Source organism: Rhipicephalus sanguineus, chromosome 7 (genome assembly GCF_013339695.2).
Source record: "Rhipicephalus sanguineus isolate Rsan-2018 chromosome 7, BIME_Rsan_1.4, whole genome shotgun sequence".
Lineage (NCBI taxonomy): Eukaryota > Metazoa > Arthropoda > Arachnida > Ixodida > Ixodidae > Rhipicephalus > Rhipicephalus sanguineus.
The window spans coordinates 27412968-27438655 of record NC_051182.1 but is presented as its reverse complement, the minus strand read 5'-3'; the positions used below and the strand labels follow the sequence as shown (position 1 = coordinate 27438655).

The following is a 25688-nucleotide window of genomic DNA, read 5'->3' as shown; positions in this document are numbered from 1 at the left end:
GAATACGGGAGGTATCCAAGACAGGGCAATTTCTGTGACACTGGAAACATTGCGCGTATTCGGAATCTGCGGCATTAAACCTAGTTTGGCACACGCCTGTTTCAGTTCTTTTCAGGAGAATGGTAGATGCGAACGGTAGTAATCGTAAACCGCAAAATTTCGTGTACATACGCGTGACTGCGATATGGTCTGTACTCGCTATGTTTTAACGAGCAAGCATTCCTTGGCAGGTACCCTGCAAAATCGTAGCAAAATGTGTCGCTAACGTAGGGCCTTGTAATGGTAGAAGTATTTGATAAATAGAACCCTGGAAGGTCCCGAAAATAGATATCTGGCAACTTTCGGGTGCGGCTACAGTGGCTACTTGAGCCTGTAGATACGTTATTGGCCGCGAGATCGACCTATAGGTGACATCACGGTCGCCGCGTTAGTGTGGAGAGGCCGTCGGTGGCGCGTATACAAATACACACAGCGGCGCTTCGTTGTGAGCGGTTTGAGCCGATTCTCGGTGAATAAAATGCGTTGACTGCAGCTTACTGGTAATATATACGCTCTTCATTGTTGAATCAATGCACGAAGATCATGCAACGTTACTATTACTAGTGAGAGAAGCGCAATCTGCCGATGAAAGGGATGCTTGCCCTGGAGATAGTCTGCGCCTATGCACTTTATGACGCTTTTGGTTGTTTTCGCTGTATGTGTTGGGCTTGTGTTCTGTGTTTTACGCGCTGCTGTAGCACGACTTAACTACTTAAGTGTTTACTTCTTGTTCATTCGTATACCAACCCATATTCCTGTGCAATGAGCACTGCTCGCGCGAATACGCATTTTTATTATTACTGTTCAATTCTCCATGAAATGTAGGAAAGTTGATAAGTTTAGTCAGGAAAGCTACGTGATCGACAACGCTTTAGCCGTAGCGCCACGGATACGTTCAACGCGCGCGCACTTGTTCTTGCTCCAGTAACATAATAAAAAGGTAAAAGTTTAGCACAGATCTTTCATCGATTGATTACATGCACGACAGTGATGAAACAAAGTTCCGTTTATTTTATGGAATAAGTGTTTCTTTTTCAAACAAATAATGTCCGCTGCCTTCCATCAATTTATAACAACTCCACACAAAAGCTCAAGATAATGTAAAAAAAAGGATGAGGTCTTGCGTGAAATTATACGACAGAAATGTAAGGCACGCCGTCGGGAATAATTTTGAACATCTGGGTTCTTCAAAGCCTACCTAAATCTAAGCACACGGGCGGTTCCGCGTAAATTTCGCCCCAAGTTAAAATTGCGCGCGGCAACTCTATTTTATCACTGCCGTGTCATCCCTTCGTCTGTTTTTTTAGGGGACAGTTGAGTACCGAAGCGTCAGACTTCACTTGATATAAATATTTCGCTGTAGCGGGACCACGACCGTACAATAAGAGGACAGCTTAAGCACAAGTAAAGCCCATCGCATAACCGATGAACTACAGTGCCGCAGTTATGCACCTTACAACAACGCGAAAGTGCATGGCCTAGAGCCTTGCTTTTGTTTACCAACGAGTCGCTAAAACGCTGCCTTCCCACACTATTTAATGTTCCTCATGTTTTGGACTATGCCAAGCGCACGTTAGGATGCGCTTGAACCAGAAAGCGGCACCAACACTGAAATTATTCTGGCGAACGAAGGGTACGACACCAATACACAGCCCTCGCGAAAGTCGCATTCATTGATCTTATTACGATGCGCATGCAGCCGAGCAAGCCTATTTGCTTCTGTATAGAGAACCCAAGCTCAAGTTTGCGGCGCGACGACAGCGCCGCGCCAGCCGCGCTGCGGCTCTGTCGGGAAGCTCTGAACCTTAGGCGCGGCCGACTCAGCCCCTTTCACGGTAGCGGTAGCGCACGTGCACACGCGTTCTTCTCTTGGTGCGGGTAACTGGGGGGCCGTCAGCTGGGTACGTTGAACCGAGAGGCTTGCTGTGCGATGCTGCGCATTTCCGCGATGGCAGAAGCGACCCCGCGGAAGCGCAAGCGTGGTCCGAACGAAGTATTGCGGTTTAGTGGCCAGCCACAACAGTGCAGACAACACCAAGACACACGATTCACGTGTTAAACTGTATCGGTTACCGGGCGTGTCGCACGAGAAATAAAGGCGGCAAGCGTGGATAGCTGACAGCGCTGTCTCGCCTTCTATTTTGGCTGTCTGAGTTCATCGCTTTCGTTCGTTCCGACTACATGAATCGGCAAGTAACGCGGCGCATGCACGCAGCGACTACAGTAATGATTACTCGCTGTCTTCTCGCATTGTTAAAGTCCAGTTACGGTTGTAGGTGAAGCAACGTTTTGTTTTGATTCCCCGTGCTCGTGAGACCTACCCGTCGTTTTGAACGTTCACATTCGCGTTATACCATTAGCGTTGCGCGGTTGGTTGAATTCAACTGAACTCGGCACATTGTCAGAAGTTCGGCGCCTGCATTTAACGCGTCGGGAAGGCTGCTTTATCACTCCGGAACGGACGTCTGTGCATTTTCAGCAAGCTTTGACATCGTTCTGCAGGTTTGATTTGTTTTTGTCACTTTATTTGGGTGATATATATTTAAGCCGCTAAATATAACTGGTACTTAATACATGCTTTGCAAGTGCAACCTTGAAGTAACCATCTTCTGACTTTGTGCGATTTTCTAGCCGCGTTCGCGCAACAGGTTTTATACGCCTGTCAAGTCGATATCATAAAAAGAGACTGCAAGCATGACGCGAGAGCCGAAAAAACGAGGCGAGCAGTTCATCTTGCTTCATAGTGGTTAAAGCTCAGCTAGCTGCCTCGCGTCTTAATCGGCGGGTGATTCTCCAGCGGCACGGAGGACTTGACTCTAACCTTCTCAGGAAGCAGTGCCATAGCCGTATATTCTTTTTTTTTTCGCAAGCCGCAAACGTTTGTACACGAAAGTACACGGCTGCTACTGTAAGCATGCCATATCAAAACAACAATCATATTGTTGCGAATATATTTATAACTTATTTACAGTGTAGGATGGTCCAGCAGTCAAGATGGCGGTTGTTACTTCCAGCACACCGACACGTCGTCTGCCTCTTCTTCGCACACCTCACCATAGTCATAGCTGCAACCCCGCTACATCGACCTCCGGCGGCGAAAGCGCCGACTCGGCGCCTGTTAGCAGGTGATGGGCGAAAGGTACGGCTTCAGGCGAGCGACGTGGACGACGTTTGAAGACGTAGAGGGCGCCGTAGGGTCCAGAGGGGCGATGTCATAGGTAACCTCAGTCACCTGGCGTAGCACACGGTAGGGGCCGGAGTATTTGGGCAGAAGTTTTTCGGCCAGGCCAACATGCCGAGACGGAGACCACAGGAGAACGAGGTCACCCGGACTGAAGCGAACGTTCCGGTGGCAACTGTCGTATCTATGTTTCTGGCTGAGTTGAGAGTCCGAAAGGCGTCGATGGGCGATCTGACGGCCTTTTCGGCTGTGCTGATAGCGTGGCGAGCATATTCGGTGGAGATGTGGTCAGGGATGGGTACGAGCGTGTCGAACGGCAAGGTCGGTTCTCTTCCATACAAAAGGTAAAAGGGAGAATATCCAGCAGTGTCGTGGCGCGAGCTATTGTAAGCGAAGTGACAAAGGGTGGAGCAATGTCCCAGTCGCGATGATCAGTCGAGACATACATGGCGAGCATGTCAGTGATCGTGCGATTCAAACGTTCTGTGAGTCCGTTCGTTTGGGGATGATAGGCCGTTGTAAGCTTGTGCTTGGTTGCACAAGAGCGAAGTAGGCCCTCGATTACCTTGGATAAGAAGTAGCGGCCTCGGTCCGTGATGAGTTGACGAGGAGCGCCGTGATGTAAGATGACGTCTTGTATCAAAAAGTCGGCGACGTCTGTAGCGCAGCTGCTCGGGAGAGGTCTCGTAATGGCAAAACGGGTAGAATAATCCGTAGCGACGGCGACCCATCTGTTACCGTTGTGAGAAAGTGGGAAAGGTCCCAGAAGGTCGAGGCCGACACGAAAAAAAGGCTCAGCAGGTATGTCTATGGGTTGAAGGAGCCCGGCGGGGTGTACAGCTGGCCTTTTCCGGCGTTGGCACGACTCGCAAGAAGCGACATAACGATGTACGGAACGGTAGAGGCCGGGCCAGAAAAAGCGTCGGCGGACACGGTCGTACGTTCTGGCAACACCAAGGTGGCCGGCCGTTGGTACATCATGTAGTTGCTGAAGTACGGTCGAGCGGAGATGAGTGGGTACTACAACTAGTAGTTCCTGTCCCACTGGGCGCATGTTCCGGCGGTATAAGATACCGTCTATGATGACGAACATGCGAAGCGAACTGTCCGTCGAGTCAGTATTCAGGCGGGTGATTAGATCTCGTAGGGACGCGTCACGCTGTTGCTCGTCACCGATGTTGCCGAAAGCAGAGAGCGAGGAGATACAGATGGACGTGTCATCCGTTACGTGGTCTGGATCGTCAACGGGGTACCGAGAAAGGCAGTCGGCGTCTTGACGTAGACGGCCGGACTTGTAGACCACTGTGTACGTGAATTCCTGGAGGCGCAGAGCCCAACGAGCTAGGCGCCCTGTTGGATCTTTGAGTGCTGAAAGCCAGCATAGAGCGTGGTGGTCTGTGGTAACGGTGAAAGGTCGACCATATAAATAGGGGCGGAATTTACCAACTGCCCATACAAGCGCCAGGCACTCGCGCTCAGTAATAGAGTAATTGCGTTCGGCAGGGGAGAGGAGCCGGCTGGCATACGCAAGAACTCTATCATGACCGGATTGACGCTGGGCTAACACAGCGCCAATGCCGTAACCACTAGCGTCTGTGCGGACCTCGGTTTGAGCAGACGGGTCGAAGTGGGCGAGGATCGGCGGTGTGGTGAGCAGCGTAATGAGGCGGGAAAAAGCACTGGCTTGGTCAGGACCCCACCAAAATGGCACATCTTTCTTGAGAAGATCAGTGAGGGGGCGGGCAATATCTGCGAAGTTTCTGACGAATCGTCGGAAATATGAGCATAGGCCCACAAAACTTCGAACGTCTTTGGCACAAGTTGGTACGGGAAAATCGAGGACAGCGCGAACTTTGTCGGGATCGGGTCGGATGCCAGATGAGTCAACGAGATGCCCGAGAATAGCAACTTGGCGATGGCCAAAGTGGCATTTCGATGAATTAAGTTGTAGCCCAGCCGCACGAAACACTGAAAGAATGGACGAAAGTCGGTCGAGGTGAGACTCAAAGGTGGGGGCAAATACAATGACGTCGTCCAGGTAACACAGGCAGATAGACCATTTAAAGCTGCGCAAAAGCGTGTCCATCATCCGCTCGAACGTGGCCGGCGCGTTGCACAAGCCGAACGGCATGACTCTGAATTGGTAGAGACCGTCAGGCGTTACAAAGGCAGTCTTCTCACGGTCGAGGTCGTCTACGGCGATTTGCCAGTAACCAGAGCGTAGGTCTATCGAAGAAAAATAGGTAGCACCATGAAGGCAGTCCAGGGCATCATCGATACGAGGAAGCGGGTAGACATCCTTTTGGTGATCTTGTTTAAATGCCGATAATCCACGCAGAAACGCCAGCTGTTGTCTTTCTTTTTAACTAAGACTACAGGGGAAGCCCACGGACTCGAAGAAGGCTCAATAATGCCTTTTGTGAGCATCTTCTCGACCTCCTGTTGAATAACTTGGCGCTCTGATGGTGAAACTCGGTAAGGACGCCTGTGAATTGGAGCTGCATCACCGGTATCTATGCGGTGCTTGACTTGCGAGGTTTGACCTAAGGGCCTACCGTCGAAGTCAAATATGTCAGAGTAGACCATAAGGAGATCAGTGAGGTCTTTAACTTGAGAGGGCAAAAGTTCTGAGGCAATCATCTGGGTGATGTTGTTGTGCAGTGTAGAAGAGGTGACTGCGTCGACTCTATGCGGGTTCGGAGAGACGACAACGGGCAGTTCAGGTGACACCGATGAGATCTGGCACTCGTGCGACGGTGACAGAGTAGCAAGAGCAATGCCTTGTGGTAGGACTTGAGGGCTGAATCCGAAGTTCAGAAGAGGAAGGCACGTCTTGTTCGCTGTAACAGTTACAACTGTGTACGGAGAGGAGACGCTGCGGGCCAGTAGAACACTGGGAGAAGGAGAAACCACGTAATCACCATCCGGTACATTGGGATAGGGTTCAACAGCGACGCAAGTTAGGGCTTGTGGTGGCAGACGAATAGCCTCAGCACACGAAAGTTTGGTCTGAACCACCTCCGACACGTCGGCGGACGCAGGCAAGTCAAGTTGTACAGCACCGGCCGAGCAGTCAATGACAGCAGAGTGGTCAGACAAGAAATCGAGTCCGAGGATGACATCATGTGGACAATGAGCGAGAACATGAAACAGAACGGACGTCTGGCGGTCGGAGAACCTCACACGTGCCGTGCACATTCCGAGTACAGCCGGAGTTCCTCCACTAGCGACACGTACAAATAGGGACTCGGGCGGCGTAAGGACCTTATTTAATCGTGCACGGAGATCAGAGCTCATAATAGAAATATGTGCGCCGGTATCAATGAGGGCAGCAACAGGTAGGCCATCCACTTCCACAGCAAGCAGGTTCTGGTCCGTAGTGACGGTCAGCAGAGGGTTTTCAGGTCGGGGGTCGAATGCAGCTTCACCTCCGGGAGCTGCATTGCTCAGTTTTCCGAGTATGGGCGTCCAGTAGGGCGGGGCGACGAATGGCGACGGGGCTGAGGTGACCGGGAGCGACGATCGCTTGGGGACGGCGAACGGCTGGAGCGTCGGACCGATGTCGCAGGAGCCTCAGCGTATGGTCCACCGTCACGAGCGGGAAACTGCAGGGGCCGGTGGTTGTCGTCACGTCGATAGCCAGAAAACGAGCGAGATGGAAAGGTGCGAGAACGACAGTAGCGAGAAATATGTCCTACACCGTGGCAACGAAAGCAGATCGGCTTGTCGTCCTGCGTTCTCCACTGGGCAGGATCACGATAGCGGCGAAACATTTCCGGTGCACGAGGAGGCGTTATGGAACTGACACGAGGTTCCGTCAACGAACACACCGGCTGCAGTCCGACATTCGCAAGCTCTTCCCTCACAACCTGCTGGATCAACGAGATCGTTGGTCGAGGATCATCAGATGGCCGCGTCAGGAAAGATGGTGGCGACGCCGCCTCGATTTCTCGGCGCACGATGCGAACTACGCTCTCGTTGGTAGGCGGTTGACCGCATGGCGGCTGAAGGTCTCGCAAGATGATGTAGCGGCCGTGTCCGGAAGTCGCACAAAATGCTGGGCAATGCGGCGACTCTTCAGTTCTTCGAATCGGCGGCACTCTTTGATGATGTCGTCCACGGTGGAGCAGTCTTTAGACACTAGTAAATTGAAAGCATCATCCGCAATTCCCTTGAGCAAGTGGCTTACTTTGTCACCCTCTGACATGTTGGTGTCGACACGTCGGCAAAGGGCCAGGACGTCAAGGATGTAGGAGACATACGATTCGGTCGAAGATTGTGCCCGACAGGAGAGTTCTTTAGAAGCGGCTCGCTGGCGTCCGACGGCTCTACCAAATAGGTCACGAAGCTTCTGTTTACAGGCATCCCAACTGGTTATGTCAGCTTCATGAGCCTGAAACCACGTACCTGCTGTTCCGCAGAGATAGAAGTCAACGTTGGCAAGCATCATTGTAGGGTCCCACCGGTAGACCGCTGCAAACCGCTCATACTTCGCGATCCAGTCATCGACGTCAACGTGGTCGGTGCCGCAGAAGTTACCGGGATCGCGGGGTTGAGTCAATACGACCGGCTGTACCGGCTGTACCGGATGCGCGGTCGAAGCGGCAGCAGCAGAGTTGCTTTCTGTTGACATATTGCGGCTGTCCAGGATACGTCCGCTGCGGAGTTCCGTCTTGCGTAGTACCCAGCACCACCACCAAAATGTTGCGAATATATTTATAACTTATTTAGAGTGTAGGATGGTCCAGCAGTCAAGATGGCGGTTGTTACTTCCAGCACACCGACACGTCGTCTGCCTCTTCTTCATAGTCATAGCTGCAACCCCGCTACAATATGATTCGTAGTCCACGCCGCAGAACATCGATAGTGTGTACGGCTTCATTTCGGAGTGCATGTGGACCATTATTCATCTTTAGCATGACAGCATGAGACTTACCTCGAGGTACACGTCCTACACGGTGTAATCGCGACTTGGAAATGCATTTCGCTTTGAGTCGGGCGTCGTTGTCGTCGATCGTCTGCTCTCACCGTTAACGTGACTGACGAGCCTTTCTCATTTTATCAAGTTCGCTTTTCGGAAGTGCCAGTCAAGCTTGAAAATCCTTTTGAAGCCGCACTACAAGCGGTACATTGTGAGGCGCCGCAAGTGCACCGCGAGAGCTCTGCACGTGCACAGAAGCGAGCAGCAATGCGGTGGAGAGAAGGGAAACGCGCGCTGCTTACACCCCAGTTTCTCTTTTTCTGCCAGAGATGGCGCTGCCTGTCAAGAGCAGCAGCGCCGCTAAGCGTTGCTTGGGAAGCCTATGCACCATATTAGGTATACGTACGAGCTGTTAAACTCGCGCTAACACAACAGAACAAACCGTCCTTTGAGAACGTGCATGATGTACGCGCACATGCAAACACGACGTGGCTAGCAGACGACGCAGGGACCAATCCACACTAGGCGCGCTTCAGCCAGTAGCCGCAAGGTGGCAACTCCGCTCGATCTCGCGGCCAATTCGCCGCGAGATCGACCTATAGGAGGCAGCACCGTCGCCGCGTAGTGTGGAGAGGAAGTCGGCGGCGCGTATACAAATGCACACAGCGGCGCTCCGTTGTGAGCTGTTCGAACCGATTGTCGGCGAATAAAATGAGTTGATTGCAGCTTACTTGTAATATATACTCTCTTCATTGTTGAATCGATGCACGAAGATCATCCAACGTTACTATTACTAGTGAGAGAGCGCAATCTGCCGATGAAAGGTATGCTCGCCCTGGGTGACAGTCTGCGCTTACGCACTTTACGACGTTTTTTGTTGTTTTCTCTGTACGTGTTTACCTTGTGTTCTGTGTACTACGCACTGCTGTAGTACGCCTGAACTACTTTAGTGTTTACTTCTTCTTCATTTGTGTACCAGCCCATATTCCTGTGAAATATGAGTTAAATAGCACTGTTCGCGCGAATACGCATACGCATGTAAGAGTGTTTAGCTCAGAGTTTTCATCTATTGATTACGTGCACGACTGTGATGCAACAAAGGTCCGGTTATTTTATGGAATAAGGGTTTTTTTTTTCTCTCGAACTAATGCCCGCTGCCTTCGATCAATTTATAGCAACTCCACACAAACGCTCAAGATAATGTAAAAAACCCTCATTTCCCCGAAGGGGAGTATGAGGAAGTGCGAAGCACGGGGTGATGTTATGAGGGGGCGCGCGCGACTAAACTGCAGAGCCGAGCGAAGGAGACGGCAGCGAGAGAGCACGCGCCAGCCGACCCACGGAGGTCTGGCCGTTTTTAAGTGCAAAGCACTTTTACTGATGATGATGATTAAGTGTAATTAATGATTTAAAGTATTGTTGTCATGATGCATTTGTACACACACACACACACACACACACATTTATATATGAAGTATTATTTATTTATTTTACACTTCACGCTTTTCGTATGATGCATTAATGCACCTCGCGAGTGCGTCACACACGCACACACATACACACACTACACACGTCACTACAGATCAGCACCTATTCGTGTTATCCTTGTAGCTCACGGTTAGTACCAGCGCTTTGTGATCCGAGAAATGGACGGTGAGCGGATCCGGCAAGACGGCACGGACTGTACAGTTCCTACTGAACGCCAAGTCTATGAAGCCACCGTTGATCGTGGTCGGAAACTCGAGAGACAGACACGTCATCGAGTAATTGTTCAGCATGTGGTCAACCAACCAGCCATTGTCCTTTCTAACGTCCACGTTAAAGTCACCCACCACCACAACCGGAACCGAGGGACGCGCGCGCACAGACACACTCTCCATCGCCGCATCCATCTGCTCCAAGACGGCATGTCGCGAGAGGTTCGGGGCTAGCTAGACGGTCACAACCAGGACGGCATTGCCGGAGTAGGCACTGGTGTAGACGGAGGCGTACGGCGACTCGTCTCTGAGCGGCGAAGTACACACGGCATGCGAGAGGACGTTGGCGTAGACGTGCCCAACCAAGCACACGCCGCAGTACTCGCCCCGGCTTCCACTCCGGGCGAAGGAGCACGGGTCGTCAGTGGGACACGTTTGAGGCGATGCATCAGGAGCGAGGTCGGCGCTCTGTAAGACCAGGAGTTGGGTCCGGTCCTGCTGTCGCCTGAGCTCTTCACCGAAGGGGCGGTAGCGCTTTAGGGAGACGTCCACTCCACCAGCCCTTCTCTCGGCGAGGGCCCGGGTCACGCGGTCGTAGCCACTCAGGGCGACATCGGCAGCGCAGTCACCGGAGGAGCGGTTCCAGGTCTCCGTGAGGCAGAGGAGATCAACTCTGGAGAGTACGGGGTCTTTGGCAACGTCCAGTGCATGCGCCGAGAGAGAGCGGACGTTTAGGAGCGCGAGCGTGAACTCCCTACAACCACCCTCGCACACCCTGTGGAGCTGCTGGTCCCTCACAACGGAGAGGTAGCGCTGCGTGACGGTGACGAGACGGTGATTCTCGAGCCTTCGAAACTCATCTACCATGGGTTTCTCGGGGTTGTCTTGCTTGTGGTAGAAGGTGTGGTCTCCCTCGGCGTTGGTGAGGTAGAGTCCGTTGAGGTTGGTACACCGAGAGAGCGCAACGTAGACTAGCTTCTGCGGGTGCGTCTTCGAGTAGTCGTACACAACCGAGGCGTAGGTTCCCCCCTGAGACTTGCGCACGGTGATGGCGCTGACCTGGACGAGGGGGAATTGCGTCCGTTTACAAGCGATGCCGGCCTTTCGGTCCACGGTAACGTTGGCAGAGTGCATCTCGATGGGCACCCAGGTTTCGGTCCTCACGTCGTAACCGTTGGAACGGGCCTCGTGGACCGCCCGAGTGGCGCGCGCAGAGCGGTGCGGAGCCGGCGCGGGGCGCGCGCAGCCACGGAGCGGAGGGCGGAGCGCGCGCAGTCACGTGGGGCGTGACGTCGCTGCGCCGTTGCTACAGACGCTCCTCTCCGCTCCTCGCGCCGTTGCTAGGGGAGAGGAGGAGGAGCGCGGATGCCGGCGGAGTTTTCGAGGTCGCTTAAGAAGTGCATTCGCACTTAAAAAAAGGATGAGGTTTCGCGGGACATTATACGACAAAAATGTAAGGCACGGCGTCGGGAATAATTTTAAACATCTGGTTCTTCAAAGCGTACCTAAATCTAAGCACACGGGTGTTTCTGCATAAATTTCGCCCAAAGTTAAAATTGCGCGCGGGAACTCCGTTTTATCACTGCCGTACGTGTCATTTCATTGTCTTTTTTTAGGGGACATTTTGAGTACCGAAGTGTCGGAGTTCACGTGATAGAAATATTTCGCTATAGTGGGACCACGACCGTACAATACAAGGACATCTTAAGCACAACTAAAGCTCATCATGAACTACAGTGGCGCAGTTATACACCTAACGACAACGCGAAAGTGCATGCGCCTTGCTTTTATTTACCACCGAGTAGCTAAAACGCAGCATTCACACACTATTCATTTATCCTTATGTTTGGGACTATGCCAAGCGCACTTTAGGACGAGCTTGAACCAGAAAGCGGCACCAACACGGAAATGATTCTGGCGAACGAAGGGTACGACACCAATACACAGCCCTCTCGCAAGTCGCACTCAGTGATCTTATTACAATGTGCAAGCAGCCGAACAAGCCCATTTGCTTCTGTACACCCTGTTAGGTATGCGTACGAGCAGTTAAACTCGCGCTAACATAACAGAATAATAATAATAATATCTGGGGTTTAACGTCCCAAAACCACGATATGATTATGAGAGACGCCGTAGTGGAGGGCTCCGGAAATTTCGACCACCTGGGGTTCTTTAACGTGCACCTAAATCTAAGTACACGGGCCTCAAACATTTTCGCCTCCATCGAAAATGCAGCCGCCGCGGCCGGGATTCGATCCCGCGACCTTCGGGTCAGCAGTCGAGCGCCATAACCACTTGACCACCGTGGCGGGAACATAACAGAAGAAACCGCCCTTTGAGAACGTGCAGGAAGTACGCGCACAGGCAAACACGACGTGGCTAGCAGACGACGCAGGGAGCAATCCACACTAGGCGCGCTTCAGCCAGTAGCCGCCAGGCGGCGACTCTGCTCGATCTCGCGGCCAATAGTGAAAAATTATGAGTAGCGATCGTGCTGCAGCAGACTCTCTGCCATTTCTTGCTCGTACTCTCGTGCGATTCATCACAATTTCGATAGTGGCCGTTAATGGAAGCACGTTAAAAAAAAAGTCAAACTTCCTACAGATGTACGCAAGCCTCTTAGGAAGTACGTGGCAAACACGCCGTATAGTGGTACATTTATTTTATTTAATTATTTATTTCTAAATACTGCCAATCCCAAAGAGATCATCGCAGGAGGGCATATACAGTTGTTGAATACAAAATAACGCATATTGTGATACAATGGCAGCATTCATTCATTCATTCATTCATTCATTTTTATTTCCTTAAAGACCCCCGAAAGGGTATTACATAAGGGGTGGGTAAATATACAATCAGTTGCGTTGTCACAATGATCAATGCGAAGTTACATTAGAAATGCTATGCATGAAACTTGATGGGCAGGTGATTGTGGCGACATCGTGGGAAAGGCCGTCCCAGTCTTTAGCTGCTCTGAGAAAAAAAGAAGCAGAAAACATTTTAGTGCGGGCACGTGGGCGAAAAACTTGTAGTACATGGCCGGTGCGATGAGATATGTGAGCTGCGGGGATAATGTAAGGAGGGCGATGAAGGGGCGAGTGAAAGAACTTGTGAAATAATGAGAGGGTTGCAATGCGTCGGCGATAAGACAAAGATGATAAGTTGCACTCTGCTTTGAGGGATGTAACACTGATGTCGTATGAGTACGAAGCATGAATGAATCTAGCTGCACGATTTTGAATAGTTTCTAGAGAATTTGTGAGACCAACTTCAGGTGGGTTCCAGATGGGAGATGCATATTCTAACTTTGATCTGACTAATGATGTATAAGCAAGTAGTTTTACATGACTCGGAGCGTTGCGTAAATGACGTTTTAGGAAGCCCAAAGTTTTGTTAGCTGATGATGTGATTCTAGCAATGTGAGTGTTCCACGACATGTTGTAGGACAGGGTGACTCCAAGGTATTTATAAGTGGTTACTGATTCGACAGGGACATTAGCTATGTTATAAGAAAAGCGAAGAGGATTTAGACGACGAGTGAAGGAGATTAGTTTGCATTTAGTAGGGTTTAAGGACATAAGCCAGTCATCACACCATTGTAGGATGTGGTCGAGGTCTTCTTGCAATAAGATGTGGTCAGAAGGGTTAGTAACGGTTCTATAAATAACACAATCGTCTGCAAACATGCGGAAATTTCAAGATACATGCAAAGGTAAGTCATTAATGTAAATTAGAAATAAAAGAGGACCAAGGACAGAGCCCTGGGGCACACCCGATGTCACCGGAAGAGGGTTAGACAATTTATCATTTGTAATTACTGATTGCGTGCGGTTAGTCAAGAATTCTTTTATCCATTTTAGTACATATGGGTGCAAGTTTAAGGAAGACAGTTTTATTATTAGGCGTTTATGGGGTACCTTATCAAAGGCTTTTGCAAAATCGAGGAATATGGAATCGGTTTGTTTGTTTATGTCAAGGTTAGCATGAAGGTCATGAACGAAGATGGCAAGCTGGGTTTCGCAAGAGTGGCCCCTACGAAACCCATGTTGAGAGTGGTGAAAGAAGTTATGGGAGTCGAGAAAGTTCATGACGTAAGAGTAAATGACGTGTTCCATGAGTTTGCAGGGTACGCTGGTCAAGGAGATCGGTCGGTCGTTTAGTGGCGAGTTTCTGTTACCGGATTTGAAGACAGGAACGACCTTTCCCACTTTCCAGTCGTCTGGGATGACGCCTGTTGAAAGAGATTGCGAAAATAACAATACAAAATAAGCCGACGCAATATGACGTGTGTTTTTCAACAGTTTCGCATTAATACCGTCCAGACCAGATGCTGATGTTAACTTCAACTTTTCTATGAGGGATGAGATACCGTCAGCAGAAAAACTGATTTCAGGCATGGCAGATGTGATCTGACATGAAGACACAGGTAAGGGTTCGCGTGATTCGTTAGTAAATACAGATGAAAAAGCGTTGTTGAAAGCATCAGCGCATTCTGCATCTGGAAGAACCTCTCCAGATTCGTTAGTAAGAGTGGTGTCAACAACGGCTTTAGGGTTAATTATCTGCCAAAACTTGCGGGGATCTTTAGTTAACATATTGGGCAAATCGTTGTTAAAAAATTTGAACTTGGCGTCACGGATAGCTGTGAGATATGCTTTTTCAGCTATGTAATACTTATCCCAGTTGTGGGAGTCCCCTTTTAGTTTAGCCGTCCGGAATGTACGTTTTTTCTTGTTATCTAGTCGGTGCAAGGATTTATTAAACCATGGCTTACGACTGTTAACACGGATAATGGTTTTAGGGATGAAGTTGGTTATTAGCTCGGTTAGCTTTTGCTTAAAAATTGCCCAATTCTCTTGAACAGAGCAGTGGTTAAAGTTCGACTCAAACTGCGGAAAAAATACCGTAAGTTCATTGTTTATAGCATCATAGTTACCCTTATCGTATAAGGTTATTGTTTTCTTTTGCATGTGTCGCGCAACAGGGCTGAAAATAAAGTCTGCGTGTATAACCTTGTGGTCGCTGATCTCACGGAGATAGTGGATCGAAGACAGGCTATCGGGATGAGTTGTTAGTATTAAATCCAGAATGCTAGAGGAGTCGCGTGTGACACGCGTTGGCTGAGTTACTACTGTTTCAGGTTGTAATCAAGACAGACGCTAAGAAAATCTCTAGCTTCTGCTGGGTTAGCGGTAGAAGTGTCATCTTCCCAGTTAATACCAGGAAAATTGAAGTCGCCAAAAAGAACGATTTCAGCTTTAGGATACTTCGATGTAAGCTGATTTAGAATATTGTGAAGTGCACGAGAAAAGTTAGGATTGTTATGTGGCGGTCTATAGCAAACACCTAATAATACAGCTTGCGGCAAGGCTTGAATCAGTACCCATAATATTTCTAAATCTGTGTCAGTGTTTATAACAGAACATGGTAACTGATTACTGATTGCAATGAGGACACCACCCCCGCGAGCACTTTCGCGGTCTTTCCGATAAGCATTGAAACCCGGTAGATCGGCGAGCACTTCCGCGTCGGTGACGTCATTTGTTAACCACGTTTCTGTTAATATGAGAATACTGCTATCTGATGACTTGACAAGATGAGACAGGTGATCACGTTTAGGCATAAAACTTCGAGCGTTCGTGAAAATTACAGAAAAAGAAAGTTTGGTTTTTAATTTAGGGTGAGAATTGGCGGTTACAGTATGACGTCGACTTGATTGCTATTGAATTTCTTGTACTGTTTTTGTGGTTTCATTGAACGAGTAGCGTTTCGAGCCGATGTGTAGTGTTTTATAGCGTAACGAAAACGGAGAGGACTTCTGCCTTGCAAACTCGACCAACTGCCTTCTGGCATTTTGAACACGACGCGAGAAATCCTCTCCAATACTGTATGTCGTTCCTCTCAGCTTACGTCCGTTTGAAAGTATTTCTTGTTTTGTCTTGTAGAAAGTGAACTTCGCAATTATTGGCCTACATCTGCTGCCTGAATGGCGGCCCAAGCGATGGACACGATCAATATCTTTAGGGTTTATATCTATGCCTAAGTGGTCATGGCAATGGCGAATGATAAGTTGCTCAGATTGTGCATACGATTCTGAGGGATTGGCATCTGGTACACCATAAAAAATTAAATTGTTACGCCGTGACCTGTTGTCTGCGTCATCCAAACGTGCCTCAAGGTCATCTGTCTTGCGCACTGCTTGAACGCTGTTTTTTTTAATTAGTTCAAGTTCGGCTTTTAGGGGTAGCAGAGCTTGGTAATGTTTTTCCATATCAGCGATTCGCTTAGCTAGGTCGGATAGGGCGTGTTCTGTTGTTAGTAGTTGGCTTTTGAGTCCCTGCACTTCATTTAAGAGGGTTGACTGGCCCGCGGAAAGCTTTTGCAGTTCAGCGAGAACAGCATCAGGGCCCGGATTTGACTCAATGTCTCCCGATACAAGCAACAATAACAATCTCACGGCACGGACGCATTCAACAACAGTTATACAGCAGCAACGTGGGCTCGGTAGCTGCAGCAAAAAGTAATTACTGCTCTTCTTGGTGAAGAGAGATTGCGGAACACTAACCTGCATAGCGAAGAGTAGCGGGTTAGGTGGTGACGAAACGAAGCAGCCACCAAGCCCACGAAGCGCCGCCGATGGAGGCACACTTTTTATAGCCGGCGCGGTAGGTGACGTTGCTGGCGATGGGACTGTCCATCCACCATCCAGGACCAAGCTTTGCGGAAGTGGCGACAGGATGGCAGACAGTGGCGAGATGGAATCTGATTTGCCGGTTGTTTGGTCGATGGCCGGATCAATGTCGAAGCACCGCAATCCAAATCCCGGCGATGTGTCAGCAGGGGTGCTATTCTGGACTTCCGCCATTTTCTGTCAAATTTGACGTAGGCGTGACGTGTACACAATGATGACGCAAACGCATGAAATGCTTGCGAAACGTGACGTGAAGGGGACATAAGATGCAAAGAAACGTGCAATTAAATAGCATTTTGTATCTGAAATTGTTAATGTAACAACAAAAAAATAAAAGAAAAGTGAAGCGTTTAGTTTTAAAGTTGTGAAGCAGACGATACCGTCTGCAATTTAGCGCCATATTTGGAGATGAGCGACAAAGCCATAGTAACTTTTTTAGCCAATAAGCGAGCCAGCCAAGCCAGCGTCGACATTGCCGACATCGTTATTTCGCTGGTTGTTTTGTGTAGGTGTTCTGTGGTTATGTCGGCAGATCGCGAACAGTGGGCCGCGATGTTCCATTTTTTTACCGATCGTCCCTGTATGGGGAGGGTGGTTTGCAACTTACTATCGGAGGTACGATGGGAGCCGTGACAGACGATGACAGAGCGCCTTTACCGCCTGGGCCCCAGCAGCAGGCCGCCGCCGGAGTGGCGGCAGCTCGAGCTCGAGGCGCGGAATGACGGTGCAGTCAGGTAAGCTTGCGTTTCACTCGGGTGGTGTTGAAGTTTCAGCTATGCACATGCTTATTGCAGGAGAACAGGCGGATGGCCGTTCGATTTGGCGACGCACGTTTCGGTGGACAACGCCCGCATCGTTACAAGTATGCGCGTCGACCCCGTCTTGGGCTGCGGTGGCCCTTCGTTCCCAGGGCCCGCGGCGTCCAGAAGCGCTATAAGGAGCTGCACAGCATTGCAAGTATTAATAATGCCCCTTCTGTTCCTTCTGTCTTTTTTGTTGCGGTGGCTGTTCCGCGTCTAGTTTATCTTAAGTAATGTGCCAACTAGCCCAACAGCCAGCTGAGTTATTTATAACGTCTCCGATGCGCGAAGTATCTTCCTGAACTGTCGTGATCATTAAGATGGTGCTATATGTTTTGCTGAGGATGCGTAAGGACTACTGTAAGTAAAAGTTACAATCATGTAAATATACATAAGCAGAAGCAATAAGAGTTAAGTTTCAGGACCTCACGTTACGCGCGATCAGTTGAATCTGAAAGATAAAGTCTAGGCGAATCTCAATCCACAGAAGTGATGCACCTCCGAAGGTGTTAACTGTGGAAGGTACTTCCACGTTGCTTACAACATACGGATAAGAAGTGCATAATGGCCACAATAAAGAAGAGGAATTGTAGTATTTCATGCAGCTGATGTTACATTGGACTGGCAACACTAAGAAGTGCACAAACTGCATTCAAAGAGATGTCTTTTATGCAGATGTGCTGGTTCCAAAGTGGCTGGTACAATATTAGAGGCATCCTTTGTTGTTGTTGGCAGCAGTGAATGGTAAGACAATGATGTAAGCAATGAGACAACTTGACTGCTTTTTTATTATTGCAAGGATGAAGAATTGACTCACAATGATGAATTAACAGAAGATCAATAGACTCACAATACATTATGAAATATCATGTATTACTCTTGCATGTAAACTTTTATAGTCCACCAGAGAAACCAGGACAGAAAGTAGCTACACAGTGCTGTGCCCACGTTGCCCCTTTCGGTACTGGTTCGTTTTGTGCCTATAAGCGTTTACATAGATTACCAACCACAGCAAGCTTGTGCACTTGCATGTACGAGTGGCTACTACATGAATAGAGCTTTTGTACACACCTGCCAGACTCGTACAGTGATCACACGGGTTCGCGTTGTGAATAAAGTGCTGAAAACAATGTTCTGGAATGGCATTCAATGTTGCATGCAGTGCTGCAAAATAACACAGGCTGTTTACAGAGTCACTATGGTCTGAACAAACTAGTCCTGCTATGATTTGCGGCAGAAGCTGAGCATGCTTTTGCCTAACTGCTTGGTACAATTAGCATGCTCTCAATGAACGAACACAATGAAGCTTTTGTCAGAATACAATTCCTGCAAGAACACAAGTACAGGGGATAGGTATAGGATCGAATACAATGCAAGTGGCTACTTTGTCATGAGAAACAGCAAGAGCTTCTTGTGTTTCACGTTTCTGTGCACATCTCGCAGGAATGTAAACCCCATTACATCGAGTCGTGCCCAGCTGTGAACCACTACAGAGCGTGATCCTGCCTTTGCCTACCCGCCTGGTTCATGTCTACTGCAGCCGTATCGTCGCTATTGTTGTTGTAAAGGTCCGCATATTCTCATTCGAGTTCTTCAGTGCAAGGGATGTCGTCTGGCTCAGGCAGCTGCTGCCAAACACCGAGGTTGTGAAGCACGACACAAACTGCGATGATCTTCGACGTGAAGAGTGGGCCATAGTACAGTGTTCTGTACGTCTGCAAGCACCGAAAGTGGGCCTTGAGGACTCCAGTGCACAGTTATACGACGCACCGCAGTGAAGAGTGGGTGCGGTGGAATCGGGCAGCAGAGGATTCTGCAGGATGTGCTCCAGGGATGGGGTTAAGCAGCCAAGGTTGAAGCTAGTATGCACTATCACCTGTGGAGGACAGTGTTCCAATTAGCATAATATGAATGTATACATGAATTTGTACTATTCTTTTCTCACCTCTTTTAACTTATTCGAAGACATCGTGTCACTGATATGCACTGCTTTCCTTTTTTTTACAGCTAGACATATTCACAGAATTGCTTGTCTGGTTAGGTTACATAATTAAGGCTTTTGAAATGCTCCAACGAAAAAATGGCTTTATCAACTTAATTCCTTCGTCAGGAGGAATGACAACGAAGCTACTGAAGTGCAGCCCTTAACTTCTTTCATAGAGAAGAAGGGGCGAGTGACAGAAGGCGCATCTTCTTTGGTGGTAAGGGTGTTGTGTTTTCTTTTGATTGCATGGGACTGATGGGCGGCTGCAGACGGTCAGCGCACTCAAGGCTTGGTTTCCCTTAGATTTTTTTTTGTGCTTAGGCCGTCAATGAAACGTGACAGCAGGTTTCTTTTGCAACCGTCTGAGTTGTTTTTTAGTGCTTTTTATGAACCATGACTGAAATACCTTTGAGTTGTCAGTTGACTTATTTTATTGCTATATAGCACATGGCTCTGCTTGCTTATTTGTATTTTTTTATACAAGTTGTCCTTTCTACATATAATTGTATTTATGAATGTACAACATCTATGGCAGTTGTATTTGATGTATTCTTTTTTTTTAACATAGCCTCAGAGTGTAGCATTTTCTGTATCATCGCATGCTTACTGTTTATTATTTCACCACTTTATAATAAAGGATCATACAATCTCTTCATGAAAGTTTATTTCATGCTTGACCTTTCTATTGCACTAGTAGTCTTCCCCATGACCATAGAAAGACAAGTTGCAATTATACACTGAGAGCAAGTCGGATTATTGTGTGCCGCCTCGGGTCTCAGTATGACTTGTTTTCTCAAATGTGTGCATGAGAGAATTTTCATTCAAGGGAACACGAGTGCCACTAAAGTAGATAGTGTTCGACCAAGGTAGCTGCCAGTAATAACATACGGGGCAGAAATTTGGACAAAGAGACTTGAGTAGTTAAGAACCATGCAGCGTGTAATAAAATTACCATGAATAATGTTTTTGCTACACTGAGACACCACATAAGCATTCTCACGCTTGCATACCAAGCAGCTATTCACCAACCTGGCCACGGCGTCCACTGCCCAGTCCTGGCTCACGGTGGATGTCTTCCACATAAAGGCGTCGTGCACGGGCCCCGAGTGCGAGGGCAGTCATCGGCAGGGTTGGTCACATACCTGCAGAGTGTTGCTTGCATTGGAAGGAAGTCGGCAACAGCAATACAACCAGCTACATGCAGAACAACTGTAACTGTGTGGTCCAACGCACTTATTTCTCTCGAGTTGCTTTCGGAGCGCAGCTTCGACAGCTGTATCTTTCATTTCATATGTGGCAGTTACTGGATGTCTGCATATCACTGTTTATGAAATTAGAGCGCAATCAGCACGTTTGATTTCCTTTCATGCATTATTTTTCTTAAAAGCTACCACGATCAAATATGAAGCTCGATGAACTTTTTATGGTGTCACGTCACCCATGCCAAAACTAAATAGTGACGGAAACTCCGTTTACCGCGACTACTGCGTTCTTTTCTATCACTGCAGTTGGAGCCACGGCAAATGTTAAAATACTGGAGAGTGGCGAAAAGCTGTCTTTCACGTTCCTCATTTGCATTCTACTAACAGCATGCGCGAGATTGAATAAGATGAAATTTGTTGTCACCACCATGACGCTGAGGGCGTAAAAGTTCTTGCGGCAAAAGTAAGCAGCCTTGTTGCCATCGTCCTTTTCATACGGCCCACTTATGCACACGAACGTGTCGTCGACCACCTCAACGCAGCCTTCAAATCTTGAATCTATGTGGACAAAGCCTTCCTTTTGGCAGGGAGGGCGATCCACTCATTGCCGAGGCGCTCGACGATCGCTTCCATGACAGCATGAATCATGAGACGCACACTGGACTAACTCGTCGCCACGTCCTCGTTGTTCGAGATCGCGTCGTGGTAACTGCCGGTGGCGAACAAGCGAAGGGCGCAAAGCACTTGTAGCTCAACAAAAACAACAACAACGGTCGGGGCTGTTCTCGTGTCCGTACGCCGCCTCTCCAGGTCCTGGCGAAGCTCCTCGCACAGCCATCGCACAGTGTCCTTCGTCAGCCGGCACCACAGTTGAAATAATTGATCGGTCATCACAAAAGCATCGCGGTACTCGCGATGCTTCCTGCAGCTCCAGCCACTACACAACAAAGGGCAGCGCCATTTTTCTTCGCTTATCTAGCGTTCTCTTGCGGCGAGAACCGCAAATTCGAACAAGCCAAATTAAACAATAACCTTTTATTTTAACAAGCAAGCTTCATGTACAACACTTTATAATATTACTAACCGAAAACGTGCTTGTAAAGTAACTCACGGAATGGCATCTACACATACGTATGTGAGGCTGCACATCGAACAAGCAACTCAATTTACAACAATATGGCGGCCAATTTTGGGCACTTCATCGTTCTCACATTTTAAGCTGCAAATTTAGCAGGATGCAACGTCACGCAACGTCAATTTGACGCTACAAAAAGTGAGATCCTGTGACGCAATGGGCGCCATCAGTGCAATGTCCAATCGTGTTGCAGACATGGCGGCTCTTCGTCAAGCGAGCAGTAGTTTCGATAAACCGCAAGTTGACCGTAGGCACAGCTCAGTACCATATTTCGGTTTCGTTGTTTCACCCAAACCTTTATTTCTACATGACAGAGTACGGCGAAGCGTTGCTTCGGAAAAAATTTACAATTTTTTGGCACGTTACGTCATCGCGGATTCCTGTGTCGTAACGCCATTGCAGCGCCACAATGCGAACGACCTCGCGTGACCAATCAAATCAGCAACATGGCGGAATTTGACAATATGGCGGAATTTGACAATGTCCAGAATAGCACCCCAGAAGTAGACACACCGGCAACAAGAAGCAGATGCGCGACGACGGTTGATAGCACCTGCATAGCGAAGAGTAGCGGGTTAGGTGGTGACGAAACGAAGCAGCCACCAAGCCCACGAAGCGCCGCCGATGGAGGCACACTTTTTATAGCCGGCGCGGTAGGTGACGTTGCTGGCGATGGGACTGTCCATCCACCATCCAGGACCAAGCTTTGCGGAAGTGGCGACAGGATGGCAGACAGTGGCGAGATGGAATCTGATTTGCCGGTTGTTTGGTCGATGGCCGGATCAATGTCGAAGCACCGCAATCCAAATCCCGGCGATGTGTCAGCAGAAGCAGACACACCGGCAACAAGAAGCAGATGCGCGACGACGGTTGATAGCACCTGCATAGCGAAGAGTAGCGGGTTAGGTGGTGACGAAACGAAGCAGCCACCAAGCCCACCCATCTTAAGGTCAACAAATAATTACAAAGAAAGTGCAACAGAAGAGCGAGTAGTGGCATATGAATATAAAGAAAACAGGCTCGCATAGTGAAACAAAACAGTGGTGAAGGAGAAAGAAACGAGAAAAAAGAAAGGAAAGACAGTGTGACCATTTTTACACAGTGGTGCTTCAGCGCGTGGCGACAAATGCATACTGTGGGTCTTCAAGTATGGGGAAAGGAAAATAAGAGCAGAAATTGCATTAAGAACAAACAGACGACAGGTGTAGTTTCATACATCAATAGGAGGGGAAAGAAAACACAACTATCTAGCAGGTTTCAGGGTTTGCTTTCAAGTGCAGTTAAGAACTGTGTTAATGATGTACTTTTTATGATATGTAGGGGAGGGTTATTCCATTATCTTAAGGTCAATGGAAAAAATGAATTTTCGAAACAGGCCGCATGGAAGGTGTATCCGCCTAATGAAATTATTAATTACATGGCTTGTGAAAATGAAAACATTCATGATTTACCCGTGGATAATTGGCTTCTCTAGGATGGTCATATTTATATGAAAAAAAGAAAAGAAACATGGTTGATTTCACCGTCACAGGAATCGGTATAACAGGAATGCGAAACGTGTCCTCGCAGAAGTATCTGAATGTTTATTATAGAGTGATATACGAGAGCTGGCACAATGTCTGTTGGTGTTCGGCAGCTATAGCACCGCTTGATGTAGGCGTACCGGCGACGATGCCTGGTGGCACATCTCCATCCCGACGATTAACGTCCATGAACGTGACTAAACCTTTGTGGTAGATGCAGTAGTTAACATAGACCCGGACACAGCATATGGTGAATCCCGCGCGAAGATAGCTTGAACATGCACATAATAAACACTAAATCGACATGCACTCTTTCAAAGCGTCGACATTTCAGGAGGGAAACTGCAAGGTGTGCGCTCCCTAGTAGTCGGTGCCAGTGCACTCGAACCTGTAGGCGGCGGAGAAGCACTGCTAGCCCATTTGGAAGCGGCCGGCCCTACACTGGCGAGGAGGCGTCACACGCTGACGCGTAAGGCGAATCACGTAACTGTGTCGTCACCGAATCGAATCACCGTGGACGCCGCATTTCACCGACCATAGAGTTTTCTACAATATTGTAGCGAAAGCCGCCGCCGCGTTGATACTACCGAAACGCTCGAAGTAGGCACTGGTTGGTGTCATGATCAATTACTCATGGCCTCCGAGATTGGTTTCGGCAAGACACCGCTGCTAGTGTTGCTCAGACCGTTCCATCTGCACGGTGACAGAGCAATCAGAGAAAGCGGTGCGACAGCCTTAGACGATTGACTGACTGAGTTTGGGGTAAGGTCGCCATCCCGCGAAATGTTAAAGAGTTCAATCAATCAATGAATCATATCTTCATTTCTCGCAAAAAACATAAACATATTGGGGTTAGTATATATAGAAGCAGGTCCCATAGCACAAAGCTGAAAGGGGACCTCCTGTCGGAAAATTGCATGTTGATAAGTACAACAAAATGGCAACTAAAAGCATTAAGTAAGTATTAATTATAATAAAAACAACGGAAACATGCAATAAAATGCCAGTAAAAATGGTAACAAAACAACTTTCAGTAAATATACATAGCTATTGAAACAACTCCAATGTACATTAGTAATAAATGTGAAAATAACGCACACAGTAAGAGCTCTAAATGTAAGAGAACGTCGATATAGCAATACAGATGAGTGATGATTGCGAAATGAGATGTTTAAGTTTTTTTTTAAAAGCTGCTAATGGCAATTGTTTAGAGCTTAGTGGTATTGAATTCCAAAATTGAACAGCTGCGAATATTGTAGTACGTTTGCCGTAGTTAGTGCGTGCATGCCGTAGTAAAAAGTTGTTGTTTGAGGCAAACCTGGTAGGATTAGAGTTTAACAAGTGAAATTTCTCGAAAACGTTGGCTGTTATGGTACCGTTAAGACACGCAAATACAAGAATCCCAAGTTTAATTTGAATAAATTGCACACTGCCAGTACACTATGTTGCTCAAAAAGTGGGGACGCGCAGGTGATCGGTGAATTCAATGTTAGGATGCGAATGGCTTTGTTTTGGAGACGTTGAAGTGGAAGGATATGAGATGGACAGGTATTCGCCCATGACGTGATACAGCACGTGATATGATTGTGGATGAAGGCGTAATACAGTTTAAGCAAAGTCTGCAAGTTGAAGAATGGTCGTGCTTTAAATAATGTTCCGATACCATGAGCAATCTTCTGCCTTATAATTGAAATGTGATGATGGCACTTGAGATGAGCATCTAGGACTACTCCCAGGAATGTGCACTTAGTAGTACGAAGATGGCTGTGGCCGTTGATAGTGAGAGTTAACAGAAAGATCACACCACAGCCGGGCTAGAAACGCTACGGGAAACGCAAAGTGCGTCTGACCGCGATTTCTCACGGTTCTAGCGGGCAACGCGGTGTGACAGCAGGTGAGCGTCGCATAGGTATGTTGTAATATGGATGAATGCTATGAGTGAGGCTTGAGCTAAGCCCGCCATCTCGCGGTGTAAGGCGTTGACAAAATTACTTCTTTTGGAAACACGCCGAATGGGACGACCATGCATTACTTCATCCTACTGCTCACAGATGGCGACACCACCCCGCAAACCAAATGGGACGGGAAACGCAAAGTGCGTCTGACCGCGATTTCTCACGGTTCGAGCGGGCAACGCACCAGTTGCCTGGTGGCAGAATGTCACCGCCCCGAATGTCACCGCCCCGTGCTCCCGACCGGGCTGCAGAAATTAGGCGCCTTTTCCTCTTCAAAGTACTACCATCACCATTCAAACGACGGACCGCATCCGGATATGGTGGGGTCGACAGCGCGTCACGTGACCTCACATCGGCGATTCTCCTCATCCGCACCTCGTCCGCGTGGCTCACTGACGGATGAGCCCAATCTGTTTTAAAGACGATAGTATTTCTTGGGGAACTTCAACGCAGAAATTTTGGTTTCAAAGAGAAGTTTATTTTTCCTATACATAGCTTGCATTGACGTCACCGTGGCCGCAATCTTGGGGGACCAGCGGGTTGAGACGCTCCGCGAGCTT

General features: G+C 48.5%; 1 protein-coding gene and 1 long non-coding RNA gene across 2 annotated transcripts; both read right to left on the bottom strand.

Moving 5' to 3' along the window:
- Positions 1–15300: 15300 nt before the first annotated feature.
- On the bottom strand, positions 15301–16658 carry LOC119400645 (uncharacterized). Its single transcript, XM_037667678.2, has one exon. It carries the CDS (start codon positions 16407–16409, stop codon positions 15558–15560), a length of 852 nt encoding a protein of 283 aa, XP_037523606.1. The 5' UTR covers positions 16410–16658; the 3' UTR covers positions 15301–15557.
- A 2469-nt stretch (positions 16659–19127) lies between these two features.
- On the bottom strand, positions 19128–21064 carry LOC125759259 (uncharacterized). The gene is made up of 3 exons (XR_007416831.1): positions 20940–21064; positions 20343–20455; positions 19128–19205 (listed from the first exon to the last, which is right to left on the bottom strand). It is a non-coding gene; the product is annotated as an uncharacterized LOC125759259 (long non-coding RNA).
- Between the last annotated feature and the right edge of the window lie 4624 nt (positions 21065–25688).